The sequence below is a fragment of the Lathyrus oleraceus genome, chromosome 2, assembly GCF_024323335.1.
Source record: "Lathyrus oleraceus cultivar Zhongwan6 chromosome 2, CAAS_Psat_ZW6_1.0, whole genome shotgun sequence".
Classification (NCBI taxonomy): domain Eukaryota; kingdom Viridiplantae; phylum Streptophyta; class Magnoliopsida; order Fabales; family Fabaceae; genus Lathyrus; species Lathyrus oleraceus.
In genome coordinates this window covers 450364461-450378958 of record NC_066580.1, presented here as the reverse complement: position 1 = coordinate 450378958, position 14498 = coordinate 450364461, and the positions used below count along the sequence as shown (strand labels likewise).

The window sequence follows — 14498 nt, the reverse complement described above, 5'->3', positions numbered from 1 at the left end:
TAAGGAAACTTATTAACTACAATATTATGGTATTAGTACGAATTGCTAAATGTAACACCACTTCAGCTTAGAAACATTCCATGTCCTTTATAACTGTTATCCTTCGAGGGATTCTAAAAGATAAGCTTCTTTTTCAGTGTCAGCTCATACGTGGTAGGGTCATTCCCAATTAGAAACTAGCTTCCCGACTCGAGCATTCTTCTTTAATGTTTTCCATCCTTAGTGTTAATCCCCCGTATGGAATTCTTAGGGCCGAACTCAACGATTGTACCCATAAGATATTCTTTGCTTAATGATTTCACTGGTCAAGGAAGTTACCATTCTCTTTTCTTCTGAAAGGAATACATTCTCTCTGATAGCTTTCCCATTGCTTTCTGTTGGCAATGGATTTTCTATTCTCGAGTTCACCTCTTCAATCTCCATTGGGATCATAACTTTTATCCCATACGTTAAATGAAAATGAGTCTCTCATATGGAAGAATATGGCGTAGTACAATAAGCCCATAAAACATGTGGCGGTTCGTCGACCCAATTGCCTTTGGATTCCTCCAACTTCCTCTTTAGGCCTCTTACTATTATTTGTTTGGCAGCCTTAGCTTGGCCATTTGTTTGTGGGTGTTCTACTCATGTAAAATGTTGTTTGATTCTCAATTCTTTCAAAAGGGTTTTTAGTTTTTATCTATAAATTATGTTCCATTATTTGTGACAATGGCTTGGGAACTTTGAACCTGACCAATATATTCCTTTTAAAGAGTTTTATGACGTTTTCTACGGTGATATTAACTAATGCATCGACCTCGATCAATTTAGTAAAGTAGTTGATCGTAACAATAAGATATCTAAACTTCCCCGATGATGGAGCAAAAGGGAAAAGGATATCCATTCCCCACTGCATTAACGATGAAGACGATGTTGATATGTGAAGTTTGGTAGCCGGAGCGTTGAAGACATCACTGTACCTTTGGCATTGGTCGCATCTTTTCATGTAATCCTGGGTGTCCTGAACCATGGTCATCCAGTAGGATCATGCCCTCATAATTTTCTTAGCCACCGCTCTTGCTCCCAGGTGTTGTCCGACTATTCTTTCATGTACTTCCAGGAACGTGTAATTGGCTTTGGCTTTCCCCAAACACCTTAACATTATCGTGGAAAAACTCCTTTTGTATAAAGTTCCTTCGACCATGGTGTATACCCTTGAACTTTTCTTAACTAGCATTGCATCGAACAAATTTGTCGAAAGTTTTTTGAACTCTATATATTTCCAAATCATGGTCATCTAGGAGGGTGAGACCGTGTCGCTTATTACAACTATTGACTTCCCTTTCCCTTCCATGTTGGGGACTTTCTTAATTTCTTCAACAAAAGAATGATTGATTTGGGGGTTTCTAGTATTGGTTAATCGGGATAAAACGTCGGCTCGTGTGTTTTTCTCTTGAGGTACATGATCTATTTAGAATGCCTTGAATTATGCTAGCTTTCCCCCAACTAGTTTGAGGTATTTTGGGAGAAAATGGTCATTTGCTTGGGCATTCCCGTTTGTTTTGAAAATAACCAATTGGGAATTAGTTCGTAACTCGGTGCATTCGACTCCCATTTCTCCTGCGAGCATGATCCTGGCAACAAAAACTTCATATTCAGCTTGATTGTTGGTGGTCGGGAACTCAAATATTACAGATACTTCCACTTCTAAACCATAACCATTTTCTAGGATCACAAATGCACCACTTCTCTTGTAATTAGATTATCTATTGATGATGACCACCCATGCACTATCTATTTTTAGAGGCATAAGAAGTCAGTGAATAGTTGGGCTTTCAATGATTTCCTTCCTTCAAATGATATCTTGAATTCAGATAACTCGATGACCTACTTCGTCGATAGTATGACTAGATCTGGTCGGTAAAACACTTGTTTTAAAGGTAGATATGTTTGTATTACAATAGAATATGCGAGGAAATATTGTCGTAGTTTGCCAAATGTTGTCACTAATGTTAGAGTTGCCTTTTCGATTTTCTGGTATCACGTTTCTGCCCCTACTAACGCTTTTGAAACGAAGTACACTGATTTTGGTGTGTGTCGGATTCTGTGATTAATACGGTGCTAACGACTTCTTCGATAACAGCTAAGTATAAATACAAAACTTCCCCTGGATATGGTCTGGAAAGTACCGGGGGCATAGCCAAAGTTTTCTTCAATTATCTAAATGCCTTATCGTAACTAGTTGTCCACTCGAAATCGGTATTCTTCTTCAACAGATGGTAAATGGGAAAAGCGTGTTATGCAGACTTTGAAATAAGTATATTCAATGCGGTTAGCGTACTATTTAACATTGTAACTTCCTTCTTTGAAGTCGGCGAGCTCATTTGAATCATCGCCTTGGATTTATCGGGGCTTGCTTCGATCCCTTGCTCGATCAAATAGAAACCTACAAAAATTTCTGCGTTCATCCTGAGAGTACATTTTTTCGGGATGAGGCGCATATTATACTACCGTAATCTCTTGAACAACCGTTGAATGTGTTGAGCATTAAGATCCTCTTGGTCAGATTTTACGATAATATCATCCATGTAAACTTCTAGCGTTTCCCCTATCTTTTCTTGGAAGATCTTATTCATCATTCTTTGGTAGGTCACACTAGCATTTTCAATCCAAAGGGAAAGATATTATATTGATATTTTGTTTGCTTCGTGATAAAGGAAGTTTTATCTAGTTAGGTCCTTACATAGGTATTTTATTATACCCTGAATATGCATCCATGGACGAAAGTAATCAGTACCCCGCAAAATTGTCTACCGATTTATTGATGTTCGGAAGCAGATACGAATATTTCGGGCATGCCCTATTAAGATCTGCATAGTCGACACACATCCTCCATTTCCCTGAGGTCTTTTTCACCAACACGATGTTGGATAGCCACTCAATATATTTGGCCTTAGAAATGAACCAGGAGTCTAATTGGCCTTTGACCGTGCTAGCAGTGGCGTGGGTCTTTTCATGAGTTTGTCTCCTCCGACGCTAGGAAACATAACGAGCCTTAGCGTCGACATTCAGGTGGTGGCACGCTATGTTAGGATCAATGTCGAGAATCTCATTCGGGGTTATCGCGAAAAGTTTCGCGTTATCTTGGAGGAATTCAATCAATATGGTTCTTACTTTTAAGTGGAGGCCAACGCCTATTTTAACTGACCTATAGAGGTATTCCTCGAGCTGGATGACCTCAAAATCTCTATCTGGAACCGGACGAACCACATCTTCACGAGCGTCCAGGTCGAACCCCCCCAGGATCTGTCAACTTCCCTCTTGTTTCCGTTTCTGAAGTTGTGGCTGACACTAAGAGACCTTTTGGATAAATTCTTTGATTCGTTTGACTTCGTCCACATCAGCAGTTGCCACAACAGGTATTTGTTCTGCTTCGTGATATGTCTCTTTCAAATCGACCAGAGAAGATACTACATCTAGTCTTGCTAGGAAGGATCTCCTTAAGATACCTCTGAAGATGCTGTTGCACAACCTTATCGCAAAATTGAGGACCAACTTTCTTTTGCGATCTCCCTCTCCCACAATCACCGCTAGATCCACGACTCTCTGAGGATAAGTGATTAAATCGTTGAATACTGGTAGATCTCATCCATCATATGGATTCAAATCCGCTTGTTGGATTCCTATCTAGTCCATCGTATTTGAACAAAGGATGTTACACGAACTTCCGTTGTCCACGAGGAATCCGGTTAGATTGTGATCATAAATGGTGATTGCAAGAAACAAAGGTAGACCATAGTTTGGAATTTCATTGATCTTATCACGACGTAGAAATCCTAACTTCGATCAGCCTATTCTTCTATGAGTGCCATTGTCAATTACGAGTATGGAGCGATCTGATGAAGGACATGTGTTAGACGGCGTGATATCGTGGAATTCTTCAATCGGTAACGTCTGATAAACATTTAATTTAGAGAATGCTATAAGGATTCCAGACATAACTACCAAAAATATCGTCGTTGTTCTTCTTGTTGCGGTTACAAATCCAATTTTTAGATCAAGATTGACATGAAGGTGAAAATTAGTGGGAATTATATTTCAATTCCCACAGACGACACCATTGTTCTGTTCGGGAACCATAAATAGGTGTTCCGAAGGAACTAGAAATAATGAGAGGTGGATAACTGTTGATCATGAACGGTTGCTCCGATCTCCTTTACATTGACACACAGTAGACTTGCATGGTTAACACTCCAACACCCAAGTCAATTCGAGATTTAAGATGAGTAAAGTGAATTGAAGATCATAGATTATGTACATTCTCATAATGTGTAAACTGTTTTTATATATTGGATTGAGTAGAGTAGATTTAAGATGAATTAAACCTTAATCTATTGGACCTTTTGATCAGTCCAGAACAATATATTTTCTAAAAATATTTTTAAAATATAAATCCATTTAATCTGGTAGAAGATTTTTTTTATTGATGAATACTTATGATTATTTCCAACTTTTATTTGAAATTTAGATCGAGTTTTAAATTTTTATGTTATTAATAAAATAAAAGGAACAAACATGATATTTTTTTAAGAAGTTAAGAAATTAATATAAATTATTTATAAGTTAAGAGACCAAAATAAAATTTAAAAATTTATATATAAGATAAAAAAATATTAAACCTAAAAAATAATACTTTTGATATTTGTATTGTTTCCATAAAATGCACATATAATTGTTCAATTTACAAACTTATCATCTCTTTATTGTTAAGTAAAATTAACATAAACTTTAAAAATAAAAATAAACATTTTTTCATAAAATATACATGACATTAACCGTTGTGCAAACATTTTTTATTTTATTATATTTTTTATCAAACTATAACAATTAAACTAAAATTTGAGATAGAGAAAAGACAAAAAGTACTATGAAGCTTCGTACATTTAATTTTTTTTTGATAGAATGAAGCTTCGCAATGAAATGATTTTTGTAAGTAAAAAAGTCTACAAATAACTCTTTGAATAATTGATAATTTAATTGTACCAAATTCCATGGATGGGTCCAATGAAGCTTCCTTTAGAACCGTTGACATGGCATTTTCTTCACACTAGCCTCTTTTACGTAACACTCTATAAGGGTGGGAAGCATCTAAATTAATGGATTATATATCAAAACAAAAAATGAAACACAACGAAGGCACTAACATGTGATTATAATACTAATAATTAGCACCCTTAAATTCATCTAAGATTTTATTTTAGAATTTTTTAATACACTAATCTTTATTTTTGAGTTTTGGTTGATTTTTTTAAAACTTGCCTTTAAGTCTCAATAAATGTTGGGTCACCCACCTATGTATGAATTTTAAGTACAGTGCATTTAATATAAGACTTTTCCTTTTACTAAAAGAAAATGGTTCATGGTGTTCCCTTTTGAGACAAAGTTTGTATAGCAATTTAATCCAATTTTTTATGGTTGTTGAAATTTTAATAGCATTAATGACAACTACTGTGGCATATACTAACTTTTAACCAAAAGAGAGTGGGTTTAAAAACATGTTTAATGTGTTACAAATATTTTATTTTTATTTTATTTTTTATTGGTCGTAAAGAAAAGTTGTAAAGAGAGAAATAGATAAGAGAGAGTGAGAGAAGAGAGAAATATTTAATAAATTGAATAAATTTAAAACATTATTTATTATAAGATAAAGAAAAAAAAAGTAAAAGAAAAAGAAATCACATAAATTTTTTAAATTGTTCTTTCAATACAAATTATTCATATAAAAAAATGATATTTAAATAATTAAGTAATGTTTATATTTTATATTTTCATCTTTATAACAGCATGACATATGTCATTCATTTTTCAACCTTCATCCATTAAATTATAATTAAAATATTTTATATTTCCAACACTTTCTCACTTTTATTTTAATTCTTTTTCTTTCTATTTATTTATTATCATTAAAATATTAATAACCTATTTTCTAATTTTAATAAAATTAATAATTTATTTATCTCACTTGTTACTATCAAGACAATATTGATTTTATTTTAATATTGTCTTAATTTGAGTCAAAATATTTTTTTTTCTTTCTCCATCCCATTATTCTTTTCTTTTCTTTCTTTTTTTACGATTATTTAATACAATGAAATTTATATAATTATTGTTTATTTTACAATTAAGGATATCATTTTAAATTTTTCATGTGTATCTAAATATATTTTATATCATACAAAATAATGTTTTTATCTCATGAGCCATTATCTGCATAATATTTATTTTATTTTATTCAATAATTTGTCTCGATTTAAAAGACGAAATACTTATTTCAAAATATTCAAATTTCTTTTTTTTTGTCTTTCTTCTTCTCAAAAGTCATTTTTTTCTTTTTTTTCTTCGTGATTATTTAATAGAATTGAGTTTATATAATTATTTTTCATTTTACAATAAAGTAACTCATTTTAAAAATTTACATTTGTAAATAAATACATTTTGTACTCTATTAAATAAATATAGTTTATTTTAATCAATAATTACCATAATTTAAAAGATAAAATTTTTATTCCAAATATTAAATATTCATTTCATCTCACATGTTCCTTTTTTTCTGTATTTTAATATAATTGAATTTATATAATTATTATTCATTTTAAAATTAATAGTTAATTTTAAATTTAAATACATATCTAAATACAATTTATATTATATTAAATAAATTTATCCGTACATATCTGACCAGTTAAATATGAAAGTACTAAAATATTTTTAATACTAAAATTATCACTAAAAGTTAAATTCCATTTCTAACTATAAATCTTGCTTATCTAAAAAAACAATATTAAATTTCTTTTATCTTTTTATTAGTTACACTCTTATTTTATTTATAAAAAAAAAAATTATTAAATAATTAATATATTCAAATTATATATTATAAATTATATATATCATTATTCAACAAATTTAAAAAATAATTTTTTCTTATAAATAGGACAAAAATAAAGAGAATTATTATATTAAAACAACATGGGTAAGAACTAAGAACACACTCCACAATTTTACAGAAATTTCCTTGTTTAACCATATACTAACTAAAAGCAAAAATCCAATAGAAAAAAGTTGAGAAAATTGGTATACACATTGCTCTTAAATCTCATCATATCATTTTTCCTAAGTTCCTATCTTTGGTTTCTCACCTTCCAAACATGGCTACTGCAATAAAACACACTGCAAGAACATGGCTGATCTTGTGTATCATTACTATGCTCTTCAATGTCAGTTTAGCAGAAAGAGTTTTGAAAGAAAAAGAAACAGTAAATCATGTTGAGAAACAAACAAAAGGATTTCTAAAAGCAATGGTTGATTTCTTATGGGAAAGTGGAAAATCTTCTTATGAACCTGTTTGGCCTGTGAGTCTGTCTTTTGTGTTTTCGTTACTTATTTCTTTTTGTATAGTTTATTTTACATGCATTCATTATATTTTATGCAGGAAATGGAATTTGATTGGAAAATCATAGTTGGATCCATTGTTGGATTTTTGGGAGCAGCTTTGGGAAGTGTTGGAGGTGTTGGTGGTGGAGGAATTTTTGTTCCTATGCTTGCTTTGATCATTGGCTTTGATTCCAAGTCTTCTACCGCCATTTCCAAGTGTTAGTATATCTTTATTTACACTCACACGCGCGCGCGCCAAGTATTTGTCAATATTAGCTTGGTTTTATAGGTTTGATTTGATGAATGTAGGTATGATTATGGGTGCGGCGTTGTCAACTGTTTACTACAATATGAGGCTTAGACATCCCGCACTAGATATGCCGCTTATAGATTACGATTTGGCTTTGCTTTTCCAACCTATGTTGATGCTTGGAATAAGTATTGGAGTTGTATGTAATGTGATGTTTGCTGATTGGATGGTCACGGTTTTGCTTATCATTATATTCATAGGTAATGCTAATGTTCGAGATTCCACATCGAGTCATAAGTGTTCGACGAGTTTGAAAGGATTGAGTTGGGTTGAATCTTAATTTGAAGATGAAAATGATTAATTGGTGTAGGTACATCAACAAAAGCATTATTGAAAGGCATAGATACATGGAAAAAGGAAACAGTGATGAAGAAGGTAAATTTACAGAATCACTTTTTAGATATAAATTTTTTGAAGTTAAGTCTTTGCTGATAAGACTACTAAGCTACTTTGAATTACAGGAAACAGCCAAACGGTTGGAAGAAGAACCAAAAACAGGTGGTAAGTTCCGAAAAGTAGTTTAGTTTATAGACATGTCATAGATTATTTTCATAAGTTCTTCCTGACACTTACACAAATCTTTATGATGCTTATGCAGAAGACTACAAGCCCCTACCAAGTGGTCCTGCTGGTACACAAGACGAAGTGGTAATGGCAACGGTTTTTCAAAATCGGTTTTAGAATATCGTTAATAACTTAAGTTGCTTTGTTAAAATTGATCACTTATGCGTGCAGGTTCCTTTGCTAAAGAACATTTACTGGAAAGAATTATCACTCCTTGTGTATGTTTGGGTGGCTTTTCTCATTGTTCAGATTGTTAAGGTAATATATTAATCTATAATCATTCATTGTTTAATACTATTTATCATTTTTTCTTAAGTATTTAGTGGATGCAGACATACACCAGGACTTGCTCCATTGAGTACTGGGTTCTTAATTTCTTGCAGGTAAAGTAATCTCCAATATATTTGAGTATCGTTATTAACTTGCTTAATTTTAATGACTAATTAGTGAGTTTGATTTTCCAATTAATTAGGTTCCTATTGCTATCTCTGTTGCACTTTTTGAAGCTGTGTGTTTGTACAAAGGAACAAGAGTGGTTGCATCAAAGGGGAAGGAAATTACAAATTGGAAAGTTCATCAAATTTTGTTATATTGTTTTTGTGGAATTATAGCTGGTATGGTTGGAGGGTTGCTTGGTCTAGGAGGTGGCTTCATTTTGGGTCCACTCTTTCTAGAAATGGGAATTCCTCCTCAGGTACATACACTCTACGAAACACGTAGACACTGACACGTTGACACCGCAAATTACACTCTATTTTTCATATTCGCAAATTGGTCCTTCAACTTTTTGAAAATTTTCAAGTGTGTTCTCTGATGCAGGTAGCAAGTGCGACATCAACATTTTCCATGCTTTTTTCATCTTCCATGTCGGTGGTGCAATACTACTATTTAGATCGCTTTCCGGTACCTTATGGTAAATATTTTGCTAGTTATTTTGTTGCTAATTTCACATCAACAATGGTGAAACTTGTTGGATATTGGTTATTGATTTTATTTTTCGAACTTTGTTGCAGCTTCATACTTTGTTTTGGTTGCAACCATAGCTGCTTTTGCTGGCCAACATGTTGTGAGAAAGATAATCGCAATCCTTGGTCGTGCATCCATTATCATCTTCATACTAGCATCAACGATTTTCATAAGTGCAATCAGTTTAGGTACTTTCTATGGTTTTTAATTGGAAATTCATATTAATTTGTTTCTTTAGAAGATGTTTAATTATTTGAGATATTCTTGTGTGTTGCAGGTGGTGTAGGAATAGAGAATATGATTGTGAAGATGGAAAATCATGAGTATATGGGGTTTGAAAATCTTTGTGCTCAATCTTAGGTGTTTTGTTATGGACGAAGAGAAAAACATTTTTCAACCTTGTCATGTGATATTTATAGGTCACCTATTCCATTTTCATTCAAGCAAATTCGGAAGGATTGTGTAAAATATTGTATTCCTTAATTTATTTTGTATTCTCAATATTAATGTTAAATTTTTAACTTTGATTAGTAAAGACAAATCATGTTCATCGAAGACCGTGAGATATTGGATCGAACTCTAGTAGAGTTAAAGGGAAGTTTTTTGGTTCGACAACTCGACAAGACCTTAGTATGCCATCGAAGTCTGTTCACATGTTGTAGTCGAAGTATGCTAGGATTGTTAGCAATGTTGAATTGAGTCTGTTTGTTATGCTCAATTGTTTAAGTTAGCTTGTTCTCTAAGTTAACTTGTGTAATGGATCTGTGTGTAAAATCCTATTAGTTTAGCATGTTAGTTTTCTTATAAATAACATATTAGTCTCTCATCATTGTATAATGCAAATCCTAATTAGGACGAGAGAGGTTATTTGTTATTCTGTAACACTTGTAATCTTGTTTCAAAGAAAAAGTAAAGAATATCAGTTTATAACCAATTTCATTGTGTTCTTATTGTTTTCTTCTTTTCTATCCTTGTGGGTTTCTTACAGATCAAGAAAACAATTATACTTTGTAATTTCGACATCGTTTTTCACAACAAATTGGTGCGGTGAGCATGGAGAAGATGTTGTCAACAAAATATGAGATTGAAAAGTCCACCGGAGTGAACGATTTCGGTTTGTGGCGCTTTAAGATGAAAGTCCTATTGGTTCAGCAGAGTTGTTTAGAAGCGTTGAAGGGAACTGCAACCATGAACGTTGCGTTAAAGGATAAAGAAAATTTGACTATGGTAGAGAAAACCCACAACGCCATCTTATTGAGCGTTGGTGATAAGGTTCTTCGACAGGTTTCGAAGGAGACGACGACGTCGGATCGAAACTCGAAAGTTTGTACATGACCAAATCATTGGTCAATTGCCTCTTCCTGAAGCAAGTTTTGTATTCATTCAAGATGAGTGAAGACAAAGTTCTGGCTAAGCAGTTGGATATGTTCAACAAGTTGATTCTTGATCTTAAAAATATCGATGTAAAAATCGAGGATGAAGATCAAGCGCTGTTACTATTGTGTGCTTTGCCCAGAACATATGATCACTTCAAAGAAACTCTCTTATATGGAAGAGAGTCTCTGACCTTTGAAGAAGTTTTGTCATCCTTGTACTCTAAGGATTTGAACGAACAAAAGGAGCACATGCCATCTTCGACTGGTAAAGGTTTGTCGGTTAAGGTAAAATTCACAAAGAGAGATGAAATGAGGCTACAAGAATTATATTTGACTTGTTAGTTATGTAATAGACTTTGTCAATAACCTATAAGCAAACATGTTTAAGGATTAACGAACTATCAAAATCCTTATTTTAAAATAAAATTAGTATAACATCAAAATGGTTTTAATATGGAAGACGCTCTCAAATATATCTAAAAGATTAGGAATATTTCAAATACACCACTAACTTTACTTAATATTACTTGCATCAACTATTTTGTTAGTATATGTGGGAGTATTTGGATAAGATGGTAAGAGATCTCTTATAACTTAATTAGAAGAGAGAGTTTGTCGTCTATTATAGTCATTTGCAGCTCAAGATACTAGTATTTCTAATTGCGAGAAGAGAATAAAATGTTTTTGTTAGTGTCTTAATATAGCCCCCCGTATAGGAGTTCTTTTAGGGTTTCTCACCATTTGTTCTTCATCTTTACCGATTAATTTCCAAGTGGCAAAGTATAATTTGTTCTATCTAATAGTCTTTCTCTTCTCTTCCCCCTGTTCAGCTTGAGTTTCCTCTAGGACAGGTCCGACCCTGCCTGCTTGGTCCCATAATCCTTAATTGGATGATAGATGTTTATCTCCTGAAGTCATCATTTTGACGTCACTTTTGGATGAAAACATCTTTCTCTTGGGACCTTGTGATTTCGTGGATCATCTTCTTTCCATTGGATCATCAATCAGGGTCGAGATCAAATAAAGTTATTTTTATTGGGCTACTCATTAGGACTTGATTATGTAAGAACATCTATAGAGAATATGACCGTGAAGATGGAAAATCATGAGTATATGGGGTTTGAAAATCTTTGTGCTCAATCTTAGGTGTGTTATTATAGACGAAGAAAAAAACAGTTTTCAAACTTGTCATGTGATATTTATAGGTCACATAATCCACTTTCATTCAAGCAAAATTGGAAATACTGTGTTAAATATTGTATTCCTTGATTTATTTATTTTGTATTCTATCATGATTGGTTGCATTATATTTTTTGCCTTCTTAATTTATTCAAATATTGGCTAATTCATATTATACAATAATAAAATCAATATTAAAAAAAATGATTTTACATGTCATGTTAAAAACTTGATTTAAAACTATCAGAAAGTAAAGTGACTTATCTTTAAACACATTTAATTTATGTAAAATAAGTTCAACGATAAATTTAAAAATTAACTATATAATCAAAACCAAATATTTCCTAGAATAATAATTACATGTGATTTGATACATATAAAAAATGTATTGATGAAATATTAAGGGCCTGTTTGATATGGTTTTGGAAAACTGTTTTTTAGTTTTTAAAAATTAAAAATTATAAAATTTGTTTGGTAGTCTAATTTTATAAAACTATTTTTCAAAACTATTTTCTATTTGTGAGTTTTTAAAACTAAAAATCTAAAATAGGTTTTAGAGGTTTTGATTTTTTGGTTTTTAGTTTTGGAAATTAGAAAGAGGACAAAACAAGGAAAACTGGTACTATATTCATCAATGACAAATTTGTAACATTGTTCAACTTTAAAACAATTTTTAAAAATTAGATCACCAAACATGTTTTTTCTTTAAAACTGGTTTTTAAAAATTAATTTCTAAAATAGTTTTTAAAAATTAAAAACTAAAACTCATTCAAACGGGCCCTAAATCTGTCGGCGCATCGCAACTGTGACTTTTTTAATGTGCAAATAATCTTATGAACATGCACTATAATAGAAAGATCATATGTATAAAGATATGTTGTCTTGTTTTTAATTTTAGTAAGTGATAAAATAAGGTTAGAACACTTATATTTGAATTGTTAGTTAAGCAAAAGACTTAATTAACTTATCTAGCTGACTAACTAGTTAGTCAAACCCCTAACAACACGGAAACAAACATGTTTAAGGATTAAAAAACTAACACACCTCATTAACCCATAAACCTAAACATACATCAATCTCAATTGTTTAAAAATAAAAGTTTATTGATCTTCAATGTCTTTATAAAATCATTTGCAAGTTGCACTTCAGTTGGACAATAGGCAACCTCGTGCATTCCCTTCCTGACTTGTTCCATAATAAAATGGAACATGGAGTTTATATTCTTTGTACTTTAGTTTGAAATTGGATTCTTCATTATATATATGGCATACCTATTGTCAATCGTGATCTTGAATGACTTGTTCACTTTATATTTCAGCTCCTTCATCAAAGAGTCTAACCAAATTGCTTGACAAGAAGTAAATGTGCTAGCAATATACTCGACTTCATGCGAGGATAATGTAGGGAAAACTTGCTTCTTTATGCACCAATATATGATTGCATAATTGTATTTAAACACATAAATTGAGTACTCGTTCTATCGATTTTGTCCCCTCACTAGTCAGAATATGAATATTCTTTCAAGCATGCACTCTTTTCTTTCACCACGGCTGGAAATAACAAGTCAAGATTCATAGCTCCTTTTATGTAATTGAGTATTCTCCTTGCAACCACTAGATGAAATTTCTTAGGCACATTCATAAGTTTGTTGATTATGGTCATTGTATAACACATGTCAGATCTGCTATTGCATAAGTACCTCAACGAGTCTACAAGTTACTTATACATGATTGCATCCATTATCTCTTCATCACGACATTCATCAAGATATGGATTTGTTTCAGATGTATTGATGATTGTATTGCAATCATTCATTTCAAATATGCCCAATAACTCCCTCACATACTTACATTGATGCATTTTCATACCTTCCTTGACTTTTGCAAATTACATGCCAAGGAAGTATGTGAGTTTACCTAAATCAGTCATCTCAAACTCAACCTTCATTTTTCCCTTTAGATTATCAATTACGGATGAATGACGACCACCAATGAGCAAGTCATCCACATACAAACATATCACTATCATACTTGAGTTTATGGAACTTTACACATTGACATCGTACACAATTGTGAATTTTTTAATCCTAGTTGGATAAAAAATTGGCCAATTCTTTTGTCAAGATCTTAAGGCTTTCTTTAGTCCATAAAAAGTTTTGTGCAACTTGTACACCAAGTGTTCCTTTCCTTTCACTTCAATTTTTTTTGGTTGAGTGACAAAAGTTATTTCTTCTAATGAACCTTTTAGGAATACAGACTTGACACATAAGTGGTAGAGGAACCAATCCTACTACTAGCTATTGCCCCTACTAGTTTCACTGTCTCAAGTATTGTCACTAGAATAACACTTCATTATTGTCAATGGAATATATATGCAAGAAGCCTCTAACCATTAACCTTGCCTTATGTTTTGAAATTGTACCATATGGATTCATTTTTACCTTAAGATCCACTCAACGCCAATAGTTGTCTTCATTTACAGTTGATTAACCAACTCACTGATATGATTGATTTCAATTGGTTTTAGTTATTCAATCATAGACTTCCTCCATACCTTACTCTTTATTGTCTCATCATAGTTGATTGGCTCAACATCATCTAATAGAGAAAATTAAATGAGTTGACATTCATTACTAAATGCATTATCAGGTAATAGCTTACAATCTACAAGACTAATAGGAACTTGACTTGTTC

The 14498-nt window shown here is 32.1% G+C and overlaps 1 protein-coding gene across 2 annotated transcripts; it reads left to right on the top strand.

Annotated features, from left to right (window-relative positions):
• Nucleotides 1-7029: 7029 nt before the first annotated feature.
• LOC127120264 (sulfite exporter TauE/SafE family protein 3) lies at nt 7030-10184 on the top strand. 2 transcript variants are annotated; one of them, XR_007803168.1, is made up of 13 exons: nt 7030-7388; nt 7469-7628; nt 7720-7920; nt 8031-8095; nt 8182-8221; nt 8319-8368; nt 8456-8542; nt 8617-8667; nt 8757-8978; nt 9104-9197; nt 9298-9438; nt 9528-9669; nt 9787-10184. XR_007803168.1 is itself a non-coding variant. In XM_051050674.1 (12 exons), the coding sequence occupies exons 1-12, from the start codon at nt 7185-7187 to the stop codon at nt 9608-9610; spliced, it is 1398 nt and encodes a 465-aa protein (XP_050906631.1). In that variant the 5' UTR covers nt 7030-7184; the 3' UTR covers nt 9611-10184. The 2 variants fall into 2 exon arrangements, 1 of the variants encoding a protein (XP_050906631.1); XM_051050674.1 differs by having other exon boundaries at nt 9528-10184.
• The last annotated feature ends 4314 nt before the right edge of the window (nt 10185-14498 follow it).

Bases quoted from the DNA above. Each gene is read 5' to 3' on its own strand.
- LOC127120264 (XM_051050674.1), top strand. From the start codon at position 7,185: ATGGCTACTGCAATAAAACACACTGCAAGAACATGGCTGATCTTGTGT. The intron at 8,543-8,616 runs GTAATATATTAA...TAGTGGATGCAG, and splicing joins TCATTGTTCAGATTGTTAAG to ACATACACCAGGACTTGCTC. The intron at 8,668-8,756 runs GTAAAGTAATCT...CCAATTAATTAG, and splicing joins GGGTTCTTAATTTCTTGCAG to GTTCCTATTGCTATCTCTGT.